Below are 15,576 nucleotides of genomic sequence, written 5' to 3'. Positions count from 1 at the left end.
TGTGACAATGACATTTTGTATTATATTCAGAGATTTTTTTTTTCTTTGTTTTGGGGGTGAGTGGAAAGGTTTTATATTTAGTATGTATTATGGCTTATATATATATGTTGCCCCAAAGCCTCATGTGGTCATATGTGGGGCCTTTTGGAGGTGACTGGATTTAGGATGTGTGATGCTGGGATTAAGGATGTGATGCTGGAATTAATGGTGCAATGCTAGGATTAAGGGTGCCTTACGCTGGATGTGAGTGTCTTTAGGCCAAGTAGCATAGATAGAGTATAAGGGACAAATAGAGGGCTGCTGTGGTCATTTGCTCCTGTTGCTGCATTCTGCCTGCCATGAATTGTTTCTCCTCTGTGATGCCCCTCTGCCATGCCACCCCTGTCTTGGAGCCAACTAGCTGAACTGAAACCTCTACAAACTGTGAGCTACAATGAACCTTTCCTCCACTAACTTTGGCTGTTGGGTATTTTGTCTCAGCAACGAGAAAAGTAACTAAGACAGTATGTATACTATAATTTGCACTGTGTGTAAAGATGGTAGAATTCTGTAAAGCAGTAGTCTTCTGATACCAGAAGTAGTGCCTAGAGAAGTTACAATGGTTAAAATAATTTTGTCCTTTTGTTCCATTATAAAATACTTTTGAAGTAAATCTGACATGATTCAAAACATTATGCTAATGATATAGTGTGGCAGATTCCACACTAGTCTGGAAAATTCTAAAATTTTTCCGGGTTCCATTTGTTCTTTTAGTTTAATCTTTTTTTTTTTTTGGTACCGGAGATCGAACTCAGGGCCTTACGCTTGCAAGACAGGCAGTGGCACCACTGAGCTAAATCCCCAGCAGTTTAATCTTACTTTTGATTGAGGAGCTAGGAAATGGTTATCATCATCATCTTTTTTTTCTCATTGAATCTGGCATGGAGAATATTAAGAATTGGATAAAACCCTCTAGGGTTTTTATGATTAGTTCCAAATTACATCTATATATGACTTACATATACAGTATATATGTTACATATGTATTTGTGTGTATGTATATATATCTGTGCATATATATCTGAGAAAAATATTAAATTTCTATTAGTTATATCTTACATAGGTACTGTATGCAAATAATAGAGCAAAAGGACACATTTTTCTGTTGTATGAACTTTTTAGAGGAGTCTAATTCAGATAACTCATTAAATCCACAATTATTGCAGTATTGACCTGGTCAAATGTGTGATACATTTCTGTCTTAGTTACTTTCTCAGTGCTAAGACACAATACCTAACACCCACAACTTAAAGGAGGAGAGATTTATTTTGGCTCACAGTTTGTAGAGGTTTCCATACATAGTTATCTGGCTCCGAGGCAGGGCAGCATGGTAGAGAGCCATAGCGCCGGAGGGTTGCTTGTGGCATGGCAGATAGGAAGCAGAGAGAGATCGAGGGAGGAGAGAGGGAGATGGACCTTTTCAGGCCTATCGTTAGGGTAATAATACAGGTTCTGAGTCTTGAGCCCCTTCGCTGTGTTAAAGTGCCAGTTATGCTCTTTGCTCTTAGGCAAGTTACTCAACCTTTTTTTTTTTTTTTTTGCCTCAGTTTTCTTTTTTATTTTTTTTTAGTACATGTTTGTGGTACTAAGTGATTATTTTTAGCTTGGAGTTTGGTACATATCACATCTTGATCATTGTTACCTCCCTCCATCTGCCACGTGCGCCCTTTTCTCTCCCTCCTTCCCTAGATCCTGTTCCCATCTCTACAGTCTGCCTCATTTCTTAAGATGACTAACCATTTTGCTCTTTAAATTATTTACATTTTGCATCTCATATTAGAGAGATTATGAGATATTTAACGTTTTGTGACTGACTTATTTCACTTAGCATTATGATCTCAAGATCCATCCGTTACCAATGACTCAAATTTATCTTTTATGGCTGAGTTCACTGTGTATATGTACTACATTTTCTTTATCCATATCTGTTGATGGACATATAGGCTGTTTCCATGATTTAATTATTGTGAATTTTGCTGCTATAAACATGGATATGCATGTATCATTGTCATAGGATGACTTTAGCTCATTGGGGCAGGAGAGGTATAGCTGTGTCAAATGAAATTTCTATTTTTAGTTCTTTGAGAAATCGCCATACTGATTTCCAAAGTGGTTGTACTAGTTTACATTCCCATAAACAATGTATAAAGGTTGCTTTTCTCCCAGAACTTTCCCAGCATTTGTTGCTTTTTGAGTCCTTGGTAATGGCCATTCTTACTAGAGTAAGGTGAGATTTTAGTGTTGGTTTGATTTGCATTTCTTAATGCCTGGGTTTTCTTAATTTAAAAAGGGAATAATAAAAATATCTATATTTTTTAGATTGTAATGATTAAATTAATTGTTATTGATAAAGCAATAAGTGTCTAGTATAGGGTAGGATTCAGTAAATGTTTGCTATTCTATTGTTAATATTAGCATACATAGCATCATTACTTAAATACTCTTTATATTACAATATTGGGATCAAATACTTTTTATTTTGTTCTGTTTTGTTTTAATTTAATTTTTTGTTTGGTGATGGAAATCAACCTCAGTCCTTGAGCATGCTGAGAAATCACTCTACTACTGAGCTATACCCTCAATGTGAAAATACCTTTTAAAAAATTCAGATGATTTTGTACAACACTCCCTAAGATTTCTTTGTAAATGCCATTCTATTGAACAGTTTAATAGAATCTATATAGAAGTAAATATTAAATATCTAACTTTAAGGAGCAGATGCAAAGAAGAGCTGTAAGTAATTCAAATTGTCATTTTGTTGTAAGCAGGAAACTAGTTCAGGGTATATATATATATATTTTTTTTTTTTTTGGTATCGGGGATCAAACTCGGGTCCTTCTGCTTGTGAGGCAGGCGGTGGAACCACTGAGCTAAATCCCCGGGCCTCAGGGTATATATTTTTTGACATTGAAATTTTCTTGTGACATCCTTTGGATTTTATTTACTATATAAAGATTTACGTACAAAATGGATCTAAAAATTATATACAAGAGTATAGATTTCATATTTTTGGTTGAAATATTTCCCACAGTAATAAACTTTAGTTTGCAGTGTAACTTTTTTTTAGGTATAATTCATATACTTTTTTTGCATCTAAATGTTTCTAATCTTTCACTTTCTTTTGACTATTTTTGGGAAATGATAAATTACAGATGTGATTGAAAAATATGATGAGTGTTTGAATTAAAAAATATTTGTTACAGTAAAAGACTTATTGCCATTAATCCTCCTCACAGTACTCCCTATACTTTTGATCACATCTCCTAAAGACACTCATGGAAGAGGACTTGCAGAACTGCTTTAGAAAGTGGCAAGGATGACATGATAAGTGTGTTCATAGCAAGAGATAGTATTTTGAGTAGGATTAATGGTAATGTGCCTTTCACTGCAATACAATTTTAAAAATTTAAATATTCACCATGTATTTAATCACCTCTTGTATTACACAGTAAGTGTAAAATAAATTAGAATGATGAATTTTCCAAGTCTAGACATATATTTCACCTTGGTATTTTCTGAAAGGTCTTGACTTACTAAGAAAAACAATAACTTTACAGTTTCTGAAGTTACAAGTTTACATGTGGTTTTATTTTTGGTACTGGGGATCGAACTCGATACATGTGTTTTTTAAGTAAAGGTCTTTTCTTCTTTAGGTTATCTCCCTTTTGATTAGATGGAATGTTTGCTTCTTATGTTATTTCCAGAGAAGATGGTACTTTAGACTGTGACTTTTTAAGGACACTGCTGTTTGTGTTATAATACTATGTTGATTGTTGGAATGATCACTACAAAATTTTGGGTATAATAAAACAGGACTAAAACAACCTGATTTTACTCAATGAAATATTGCATGTATACTTGAGAATAGGCAAATTTGGCCTAATAACTAGTAATTGTTCCTGTTGTCAAGTATGCATATAAGACATAGGAGGGCCAGAGCCTAGCCCTGACACATTTAATTGGTAAAGATACAGTGAAGCACTTAGATTCTGATAGTTTATTATTTAATTAGGACAGAGAAAGGAAATTAGCCAAAGTTATAGCTTTCTGTAATTCTTGTCTCAAACACCAGAAAGAACAACGCTGAAATGATAGGGGATGGATGACTCCATTATAAATTGTGGATGGCCCATTGCTGTAAAATCAGTTCTAGAATTCAGCTAAGTGGTTTTATATTCTCCTGCTGTATTTCTTTTCTTTTTTTTTTTCCCGCTTAAATTCTTTTATTTGTACATTTTAGGTATACAACACATTTACATTTATCATTGGGTGCTTGTACCTGTACATGATGTATCCTGGTTCTTATTTTTTCCCCATTCCCTGTGCTCCCTTTGTCCCCTCTACCCTTCCCTATTTACAAAGACTTTGTTTACATTTTTTCCTTTTCTCTTCATTTTTCCTTTCTCTTCTTTCCTTTCCCCTTCCCTTCCCACTTCCCCTACCCCTTAGGACCTTTTCTTCCTATTTCAAATTATCAATTATTCATTTTAATCATTTTAATCTTTATTTATACTTTCAGTTTCTCACACCAGAGAAACTGTTCTGTATTTACACGTGTGTCCTATTTATTTCACTTAAGAGTGTGGCCTCAATATGTTTTCATTTAGCTATAAATGTCTCTAGTTTGTCGTTTTTTATGGCTGAGTAGTACCCCATTTTATAAAAAAACCATGTCTTTATCTAGTTTCCAGTTGATGGCAGCTGGGCTGTTTCCAAGCTTTAGCTATTACAAACTATGCCGCTATAAACATGGGTGCACATATATCACTTTGGTATGATTCTTTTAATTGTTTGGGGAAGATACCCAGCAAGGGAATAGCTGAGTCAAATGGGACCTCTAGCCCTAGTTCTTTGAGGTATCCCCATACTGATTTCCACAGTGGTTGCACCAGTCTACACTCCCACCAACAATGGAGAAGGGTTCCTTTCTCCCCACACCCCCACCAGCAGTTTTTATTGGTTGATTTCTTGATAGCAGCCATTCTTTCTGGGGTGAGGTGGAATCTCAGTGTTGTTTTCATCTGCATCTCTTGAATGACCAGTGATGTTGAGCATTTTTTCATATGTTTATTTGTTGTTTTTACTTCTTTGTCTGAGAAATGTCTGTTCATTTCAGATGCCCATTTTTGAATTGGGTCTTTAAATTTGAGGGGTCTCATTTTTTTCAGTTCTTTATAGATTCTAGATAGTAGTCCTTTGTCAGAGGTACAGCTGCTAAAAATTTTTTCCCACATTATAGGTTGTCTCAGCTCTGTTGGTGGTTTCTCTTGCAGTGCAGAAGCTTTTTAATGAGATCCCAGTTGTTGATTCTTTGTGCTAGTTCCCATCCTGCAGTTCTATTTTAAGGGGAGTCGAGCAGAGATCTTTATAACCCTTCCGAATTGAAGAGGTGATGAGAAACTGTCTTATGGCAGCTTAACAGAGGAGATAAGAAAGCAAGTAAAAAAGATGGTCTTGTAGCTACAGTGCAACACAGCTTTCCATCCTCTTGTCTTCTGGGAGGATTGCAAGGTATTTTCCAAGACTGAAGGTGGCTGAATGAAAGCCTTTTGTCTTTAGGTCCTTTGTGGGTACTTGTAAAATCACCAGGAGGAAATGGGGGAGCTGTTTCTTTAAAATTGTAAATACAGGTGACTAAAATTACTGAAAGGAAATAATAGAAATGAAAGTTGATTTTCTTTTTTGTAGAAAGGATTATGTTGGTAGGATTGTGTCTTTGACAAGTTTTTGATCCCTGCCCTATAGCTAATCTTGAATAAGAAAAAGTATTTTGAAGTACACTAATGATAACTAGTCAAATGGATTTTAATTTTTATTTGAACTAAATGGTTATCTAGGTTCAACTGGATTGCTCTAAGAACTTCTGGAAAAAAACCTGATGATACCACTAGTTCTGCTTTACACTGAGAGGCAAAGGCTTATTGCCTTCTCAGTATGCGAGTCAGGTTTTTAAACCTATTCTCATTAGGAATACAAGCTGAAAAGCCACGTGGTTTGTATGTTCCTGGATTTAAATACCCAAAAAACATATAGATAGAACTGAAAAAATATAACAGCTTTGACTGTGTGTAGTTCAGTGTAATATATTGTTTATCTGACATACTTAGTGACAGTCCATAAGTCATTGCTCTTTAAACTGAGGTTGCCAACTACTAGTGAGGAGGATGTTATGGCTTATGTCTAGATGTCTGCCCAAAGCCTCATGCAGTAATAGGTGGAACTTTTTCAGAGGTAGCTAGAATGTGTGATACTAGGATTGATTCATGGTGCGATGTTAAAGGACACTAGGATTAAGGGTGTGAGTGCTACCCACCCTAGTAACCTGAACAAGATATGAGGGATAGAAAGAGCTGTGGTTGTCCTTGCTTGCTTTTGCTTTGCTATCTTGTGCCCATCATGAACTGTTTCTCCTCTGCTATGCCTGCCTGCTGTACCATCCTGCTTTGGAGCCAGTTGATTATGGACTGAAACTTTTACAACTGTGAGCTAAATAAACTTTTCCTCCTTTAACTTTGGATATTGGGTATTTTGTTTCAGCAACAAGAAAAGTAAGACAGAATTTGGTACCAGAGAAGTGGGGTTGTTGCTGTGACTTTACCTGGCCTCCTCGTTTAGGAGCCTTTGGAACTGGTTTGTGGGAAGGGGAAGAGTAAGGAAAGGTTTGGAGATGCCAGTTGAAAAAGTAGATCTGGAACACCTTAGGCTATACTTGATGGGAGATTCTGGTCAGACCTCAGGTGACCAGATTGCTGATAGAAATCCTACTGGTAAAGACCAGACTTGATAGGATTCTTTTGGGAAAGAGGACCTCATTGGCTGTTGGACTCCAGACAATGTGTGTTATGGCTTGGCAGAAAGTTTGTCTGCGTTTTGCTCATGTCCAAAGACTTTGCTTGAGGCTTAGATTAAGTGCAGTGAACTAGTCAATCTTCCAGCAGAAATTTCAAGGCAGTCTGATGTCGGGGCAGTGGCATGGCTACTATTGGGGGTTTTTAGCCAGATCTTTGTCAAGAATCAGGAGCAAAGAGCCCAGCAGAATGATTTAAAATATTTTGAGTTTGGCCAGAAAGGAAGCTCCAGTAAAGTTGTGGCCTGCAAAGATGGAACAGAAGAGAAATAGGTCACTGAAAAGACTAGCAAGGAAAAGCCAAATATTTCAGAAGAAAACAACAGAAAAGATGGCCTGAGGACATCACAAAAACCAGCAGGACTTCAGCCTTTGTAGCCTCAGAGTTAAAAGGTGAAAGAATTTGCTTTGAGAAAAGAACCCTCGAGCACCATGTTCCAGAATGTAGCAGCCTAGAGAATTTGTTCCTCGGGATTGGTTTCAGAGTGCTCAGTGATTCAGACATTCGACCACAACAGCCAAAAGAGAAGAAAGCCCGGCTACTGCTTCAGCTGATGGCAGGCCTTATCATCATCTATGTGGCACTGGTTTTAGGTGCATGCCGAATGTAAGAGTTGTGGTGTCAGGAAGACTTCCACCCAGATTTCAAAAGAAGGCCTGGGAGTCCAGGCAGTGTGCCTGAGAGGGCAGTGTGTGAAGCTGAGTGTGAAGCCAAAGGTGCAGTGGGCACCCCAAAAGTTTGGAGAAGCCAGGAATTTAGATTGTCTGAGGAAAACTGCAAGGAGGGAGCACAGCCGTCCCAAGAGAGAAGCCATGGGGGCTGCAACCACTGGCAGTGCTGTAGTGGTAGAGCCACCCAAGCCGTTTGGAGTTCACAACTTGTCACAGATTACTGGGGATGATGAAAGTGGAACTTTGGGATTTATGTTTGCCCTGCTGGATTTTGGTCTTGCTTTGTCCCCATTCCTTGGTATCCCCATGTTTGTAACTTTTGAAATGGAATTGTGTATCTTGTGCCATTGAATGGTGGAAGTGTTTAACTTTCTTTTCATTTGTACAGGGACTTATAGCTAAGAATTTGCCTTAAATCTCAGAGGAGATTTTGGACTTAACATTTTCAGCAATGCTGAAATTATTAGGACTTTGGCAATTCTTAGGGATGGACTAAATGCCTTTTCCATAAAGGGATATGCATGAGTTTTGGGGAGGCAGGGACAGAATGTTATGGCTTGTGTCTAGATGTCCCCCCAAAGCCTCATGCAATCATAGATGGGGCTTTTTCAGAGGTGGCTGGATTTAGAATATGTGATACTGGGATTGACTCATGGTGCAATGTTAGGATCAAGGGCACTGAGATTAAAGATGTGTATAATACCCACCCTAAGTAGCTTGAATAAGATATGAGGGATGGAAAGAGCTGTGGTCGTCCCTTGCTTGCTTTTGCCTTGCTACCTTCTGCCTTCCATGAACTGTTTCTCCTCTGTGATGCCCCTCTGTCATGCTACCCTGCTTTGGAGCCAGCCGACAATGAACTGAAACCTCTACAAACTGTGAGCTAAATAAACTTTTCCTCCTTTAACTTTGGGTATTGGGTATTTTGTCTCAGCAACAAGAAAAGTAACTAAGAAAGAGGGAGAATAAAAATAGAAAAATATCAGACTGAAATGCAGACGTTAGGCTAAGTACTGTTTCAGTAAACTAGTACTTAAAGAGCGTGTTTGTGTGTGTGTTTAGAGCAACAGAAGGTGTAGAGCAGTGATGACGAACCTTTTAGAGACTGAGTGCCTTGTGAAAGCTGGGACGAGTTGTGGCTCAGGAAGTCATTGCCTGGTGCTGCTACTCCTTTTGCAGCATGCACATGGCTCCTATGTGTACTGTTATCTGATGCTGGGCTGCTGGGACAACGTTGAGGCAACTTGGCTAGTGTGCCAACTGAGAGGGCTTTGTGTGCCCGTTACGGCCTGCATGCTTTAGATTCGCCACCACTGGTGTAGAGTATGCTTATTACTCTGCATTGTGGCTAAAAGTAGATGAAGCATTGCCATAAATACTCTGATTTATTTTAAATCTTACTGAAAAATGTGTGCTGAATTATAAAATGAAAATGTATTACTTTGTAGTTCTAGCTTATTCCTTAAATCTATAATATATTTTGAATACATTCATTGCTATTTCTTTGCAGTTAGCTTCTGGAATTTATACTTTTGCCTGTTCTCTGTGGAATCACCATACAGACACATTCCTGCAACAGGTTTCTTCTGGCAATGAAGTTGCAGTTCTTAGTTCACTAGAACGAACTCTACTGTCATTAAAAGGTACTGTTAAACTTGATATATTTATTTTTTAATGGTGTGCCTCAGAATAGTCATCATTCTCCAGATGGATTTTGTGTTCCTGATTGCACTAGGAAAATAAAGGATTAATTTCTCCCTGAGGGTTTAGGGTTTATTGGTTGTTTTTCTTTTGTGAAATTGCTCTTCCTGTACTCTTAACTTATGAAAGTATGAATAGTCAGTTGAAGTGGAGATGTTAGAGTCATATTACTATGGCCTTCTGCCTCTGAATATATCCCTTTCACTTACCTCTACTTTTTGTACTTTTACTTCTCTCATTGTGGGCTTCGTACAGTTGCTTTGTCCCGCTTACTGTCCTAAAGTCATGCAGGGGAGGCTTAGTTGAGCTCAGTCTTTGAGCCCTCTTCCCTGAAAAGCTCCATCTTTGATGTATATACCTCACGATCATCTGGGTTTTTGGAAATGTCTTGATTGCTGTCTTAGCTTGTAAATGTTCCAGTAACATGATTTCAATTTCACCTTCTCTGGGCTGAGTTACTTATCTTGATGAATATATTCCAAGGTTCTTGTCCCTTCTGATATACACATATTTGTATCATTCCTTTCTTTTTCCATCCCATTGCCTTTCCTGTTGCAGTTGCTAAGACTCTTCTAGTATCATACCCTATATTTGGAATCCCAACTGAACACTCTTGGCACTGTCCTAATGTATCACTTGTATTAAACAGATAGTGGTTATACAACCCCCTGTCAGCACATTTTTGTTTTAGCCTTGAACAAATGTGTGAATAATTTTAAAAGACCATTGATAAATGCATTATACAGGTGGTTATACAAATGAGTAGAAATGGTGTTGTTACCATCTTCAAGAAAGAAATTTAAATGCTTTAGAAATGTTTCCTTAGAAAGAATTAGGAGAAGCTAATATAAGCCTGTATATACGAAACCATGTATGTAGTACGATATTTAACGATTAAGGGATTTTTCTTTTTTTTTTTGGTACCGAGGATCGAACTTGGGACCTTGTGCTTGCGGGGCAGGCACCGGAACCACTGAGCTAAATCCCCAGCCCTATTAAGGGATTTTTCAAGAGTTCTTTTGATTGTAGGCTTTTCTTGCCTTAGTGATTTCAAAGCCTAACTTCTGACAGAAAAAAAGAGTTTAGCTTTTACTCTATCTAAGCTTGCTTTATGCTTTACAGTATATCTGTATCTCAAGGTCTTAAATACAGATTAGGTTTTTAAAGTGACCATGTCTTGGAAAAATCTTACTTTTGTAAATTTCTGGAATGAAGAAATACTTAGGACTAGGTTTTATATGTGTTGTGTGTGTGTGTGTGTGTGTGTGTGTTTGTGGTACTGGGGACTGAACCCAGGGCTTTTTGTACTGACATCCCTAGCCCTTTCTATTTTGAGAGACACTGTCTCATTAAGTTACCTATGTAGAATTTGAACTTTTTTTTTTAAATTAATTTTATTGGTACATTTTATTGGTACATTTTAGGTATACAATTCGTTTACACTTATCATTGGATGTTTGTACCTGTACATGATATATCTTGGTTCTTATTTTTTTCCCCATTACCTGTGCACCCTTCACCCCCTCTACCCTTACCTATTGACATAGATTTCATTTCCATTTTTTTTTTCTTTTCTCATAGTTTTTCCTTTCCCTTTTTTCCTTTCCCCTTCCCCTCCCTTCAGTCCTTTGTCTTTGGACCTTTTTTCCTATTTCAAATTATCATTTATTCATCATTTTAACCCTTGTTTACACTATCAGTTTCTCACACTAGTGAAACTATTCTGTATTTACACATGTGTGTCCTATTTAATTCACTTAAGAGTATGGCCTCGATATAGTTTTTCATTCTTCATGGCTGAGTAGTACTCCATTTTATTAAAAAAAACCCCACATTTTCTTTATCCAGTTTCCAGTTGATGGGCACTTGGGCTGCTTCCAAGCTTTAGCTATTACAAACTGTGCCACTATGAACATGGGGGATTCTTTTAATTCTTTTGGGAAGATACCCAGCAGGGGAATAGCTGGGTCAAATGGGACCTATAGTCCTAGTTCTTTGAGTTATTTCCATACTGACTTCCGCAGTGGTTGCACCAGTCTGCACTCCCACCAACAATGGAGAAGGGTTCCTTTCTCCCTACACCCCCAACAGCATTTGTTATTTGTTGATTTCTTGATAGCAGCCATTCTTTGTGGGTTGAGGTGGAATCTCAGGGTTGTTTTCATCTGCAGTACTATATATAGATTCAATGCAATGCCAATTGAAATTCCAACAATATACTTCACAGAACTAGAGAAAACAATCCAAAAATTCATTTGGAACCATAAGAGACCTAGAATAGCTAAAGCAATTCTGAGCAACAGAGACATGGCTGGGGGTATCACAATCCCCAACTTGAAACTATACTACAAAGCTACTGTGATAAAAATCAGCATGGTACCGGCAAAGGAAGAGACCTGAGGATCAGTGGAATAGATTAGAAGATCCAGAAACAACTCCAGGCATGCTCAGCCACCTCATCTTTGACAAAGGAGCCAATCACCATCATTGGAGGAAAGATAGCCTATTTAATAAATGGTGTTGGAAAAACTGGATCTCAACCTGCCAAAGATTAAAACTAGACCCGTACCTATCACCATGCACTAAACTAAGAATTTGAACTTTTGATCTCCCTGCCTCATCCTCTCAAAGTGCTGGATTTACAGGCTTGGTATAAAGCTTTTGTAACATGTAGCCTTTATTTTAATTTACACCTGTATACATTTAGTATCTATTGGACATCCATGCATACATGATTTTATCTAACAACTTTATAGGTGCTTGGCACTGGAACAGGTAGACATATATAAAATGACTACATAGATCATATAAAATGACATATGAGGCAGGGACCTTATAATGTTTGATAACTGACAATATGATCAGAAAAGTCTTCCCGAGAGAGTGATGTTTGAGCCAAATCTTAAAATGATAGGTAGAAGTTGCGTAGGCACTGAGGGGAGAGATATGATCTTCCTGAGTAGTGTGGACCAAGATCCTTTTGGGAGAAAGAGCATATCCAGAATAAGGAACTCAAGTTGAACTTTATTTTCTTTTATTATGAAATAGTAACTTCTGAGTTATACGTAATTGGTGATTTCATACTGAAAAAAGGTCTTGTAGACAGTCATATTGTAAACCTCATTTTAATACATTGTCTTCAGCCTAACTCATGAATGCTATCTAAAGGGTGATTTTTAAGTAATATAGATATTATTATTTAATAAAGTTACTTTAAATTTTGTCTTTTGTGCTGTTATGCATACGTTATACTATTAAGTCCTTTAATAACCCTATGCAGTGGGATTTATTAACCACATTTTACAGATGAGGAAGTGAGATCTGGAAACGTTGCTCAGAATAATACAGCTATAGACAATGGAGCAAGGATTTGTTTATTTTTTTGTGGTGCTGGGACTCAAACCCAGGGCCTCATGCACATTGGGTATGCACACTATCTATTTATTGACTCAACCGTGGAGCAAGAATTGAACCTTGCTTTGACTACAAATCTGTTAGCCTACTTATCTCTCTACATACACTAGTTTGTCAGAATTACTGTTAAGATGGGATGCTTACAATTGAGCACTATATAGTCTATTCCAAGTTTGACAATAGAATTTAATTTTTATATTTCTTTTAGGAGACATTGTATGTATTTCCATTAATGTAGCTTAAAACAATGAAGTATTTTAGTCATATCTTAAAATTTATAGAATAGATACAACTTTTTAATTCAATTATTATAGGTAGAAAGTACTAACAGTTATGTATATTAAATTTTGCCATATAGTATGATAAGTGGTGACAATACTGCTTTTCTGGGTCAGAAGAACTAGGCTGTATTTCTATCTTCACCATTACTTACCAATCAAATGCCCAGGAGTTATCTTTATTTATCTATTAAAATGAGAGGATTCAGACAGATTATTAACCTTCAACTTGATTACATTTTGTGATTGAGAGTTCTTATAATTGCAATTTTAGTAGCTTAAAATATGAAGAAATAAGATTCAAGTAAAGTTTGTCTTTACTTTTCAGTGCTGCGTAAGCTAACTGTTAATGGATTTGTGGAACCTCATAAGAATATGGAGGTGATGGTAAGTAATAGAAATAATTTATTCTCTGTGATTTTGGGACAGTGTTTAGTATTCTCTTGAATGTTTTAAATCATACTCTTTTTATCTGGCATTCATTTAAAACAATTTTTACTGAGTAACCATCCAACTTTTTGGCCCATGGTTTGTCTTTTTTTGTACCAGGGATCGAACTCGGGACCTTGCACTTGCGAGACAGGCAGTGGCACAACCATCCAGCTTTTTACCATTCTGTTTATGTTATACTGAACTTTAGAAATCTGATTTGTTTTCACTATATCAAAGTGGCTGTTGTACAAAGGAGAGAAAATAGGTCTAGTATATTTTTCGAGATACCATAATAACATTGACAGTGTTAATTTAAATTAAAACAACTCTTGTTAATTTGTAATCGTTGTTTATATCCTTGGTATTTTCAAGTATTAAAAATGAATTTTTCTTCCAGGCATAACATTAATCCATACACTGTGTGCAGTTTGAAAAATAAATGTAAGGGCCAGAAAAAAATATGTAAGGGCTGGGGATATAGCTTAGTGGTAGCTTACCTATCTTGTCTGATCTCCAGCACTGCAATAAATAAAGAAGTAAATATATAAGGAAAAATACCTATTTTTAAGCCCAGAAGAAATAGTGATGTTTAACCATATATATATATATATATATATATATATGGTATATAACCGTATACTTTTTTCAATGTAAAATACATGACTGCATTTTTTTCCTGCCTAAATGACATTGGACTTAAACGAAGATGTATATGGTTTCCGCAGTGAGCTTTGCTCAGCTAAAATGCTGCTTTCTGTGGATTTCCTTAGGGGCTGCATAAGAATTGAAGAAAAAAATGCCTTTAGTTTGGTTTTTGGGCTTTTTCTAGGGGAAAGTTGACCAGAGGCACTTTATTTGTTTAGTTTTTTGGTAGTACTGAGGATTAAATCCAGGACCTTCATACTGAGCTATATTTAATTTTTTTTTCTTTTTTTAAATTTTGAGACAGTGTCTTGCTATGTTGCTTAGGCTGGGCTAGAACTTGCAGTCTTCCTGGCTCAGCTTCCTTGAGTTCTGGGATTATAGTTATGTATCACCACTGGATTGCCTCCAAAATTTAAAAAAATATATTTTATATATTGGTAAGATTTTGACTGAAGCAGTGGTTTTACTGTTAAAATTTTAAAATTCAGTAAATATGTATCATTATAGTGTGATACGTGTTTTATTTTTTAAATTTTACATACTTATTTTTTTAAAAAGAAGAAAACCATAAATCATTTATAGTTTCATTACCTGGAGACACTGCTTAATTTATAGGTATTCTTTTGTTTGTTTTTTTTTTTTTGGTACTGGGGATCAAACTCGGGACCTTGCGCTTGCGAGGCAGGTGGCAGAACCACTGAGCTAAACCCCTGGCCCTATAGGTATTCTTTAAGACATCTTATGTATATTCTTCTAGATACTTTCTGCCTTATTTTTTATTAATGGTACCATATTCACTTGCTGATTCTTTACCTATTTAAAAAATTTTTTTTAAAGAAACTCAGTATATTATGAATGGTTCACCCATGCCATTCATATTGTCATATTTCATGTTTTTTAATATCTGTAAGATTACTGTCAGTGTACAAATGTTTCTAAAAAGATTAGTTAATATAAAATTCTAATGATTTACTAGCCTAATCATCTGTAGATGGACTTACAGGTTGTTTTCAGTTTTTAACTGTAGATAAGATACTAGAATGAACATTTGGGTACCTGTGTTACACACTATTCAAATTATAACTGGATACTTTGGTAAAAATGGAAATGTTGCATTAAAGTGTATGCACATGTATAATATTGATGCATAATATCCAGAGATACATTGCTGGGAGATACATCAGCCTCAGCTTTAAACACTGATACATTTTTGTTGCCATATTGCCAATAAAGCTTTTCTAGAAACCAACTTGACAGTTTCCTTAGTAGTAATGTAAATTCTGTGAAGACAGGGATTAATTTTACTTGCTGTTCATCCCAGATCTTGGAACAATCTTTTCGGTATAAAAAATTCTGACTATGTGTTAAATGAATGCATATATGATGAGTAAAAGAAGTGTGTCACATTGAGGTGATACTCTTAAGTGAAATAAATAGGACACACATGTATAAATACCGAATAGTTTCTCTGGTGTGAGAAACTGAAGGTGTAAATAAGGATTAAAACGTATAATAGGTAATGTGAAATAGGAAGAAAAGGGGCAAAGG

At 36.3% G+C, this 15,576-nt stretch overlaps 1 protein-coding gene across 5 annotated transcripts in view; it reads left to right on the top strand.

Annotated features, from left to right (window-relative positions):
• Nucleotides 1-15,576, top strand: part of Ipo11 (importin 11) — a 213,613-nt gene that overhangs the window by 53,788 nt on the left and 144,249 nt on the right. For all 5 annotated transcript variants that reach the window (XM_021242972.2, XM_087189573.1, XM_013078962.3 and 2 more), the window contains 2 exons: nucleotides 9,069-9,201; nucleotides 13,280-13,338. In XM_021242972.2, coding sequence (XP_021098631.2) covers nucleotides 9,069-9,201; nucleotides 13,280-13,338 — 192 coding nt within the window. The remainder of the gene's footprint in view (nucleotides 1-9,068; nucleotides 9,202-13,279; nucleotides 13,339-15,576) is intronic.

Source organism: Heterocephalus glaber, unplaced genomic scaffold (assembly GCF_053883595.1).
Source record: "Heterocephalus glaber isolate CG9 unplaced genomic scaffold, H.glaber_assembly_v1.0 deba00001543, whole genome shotgun sequence".
In the NCBI taxonomy this organism is placed as follows: domain Eukaryota; kingdom Metazoa; phylum Chordata; class Mammalia; order Rodentia; family Bathyergidae; genus Heterocephalus; species Heterocephalus glaber.
The sequence above is the reverse complement of the archived record's forward strand: the minus strand, read 5'-3'. Positions and strand labels throughout refer to the sequence as shown.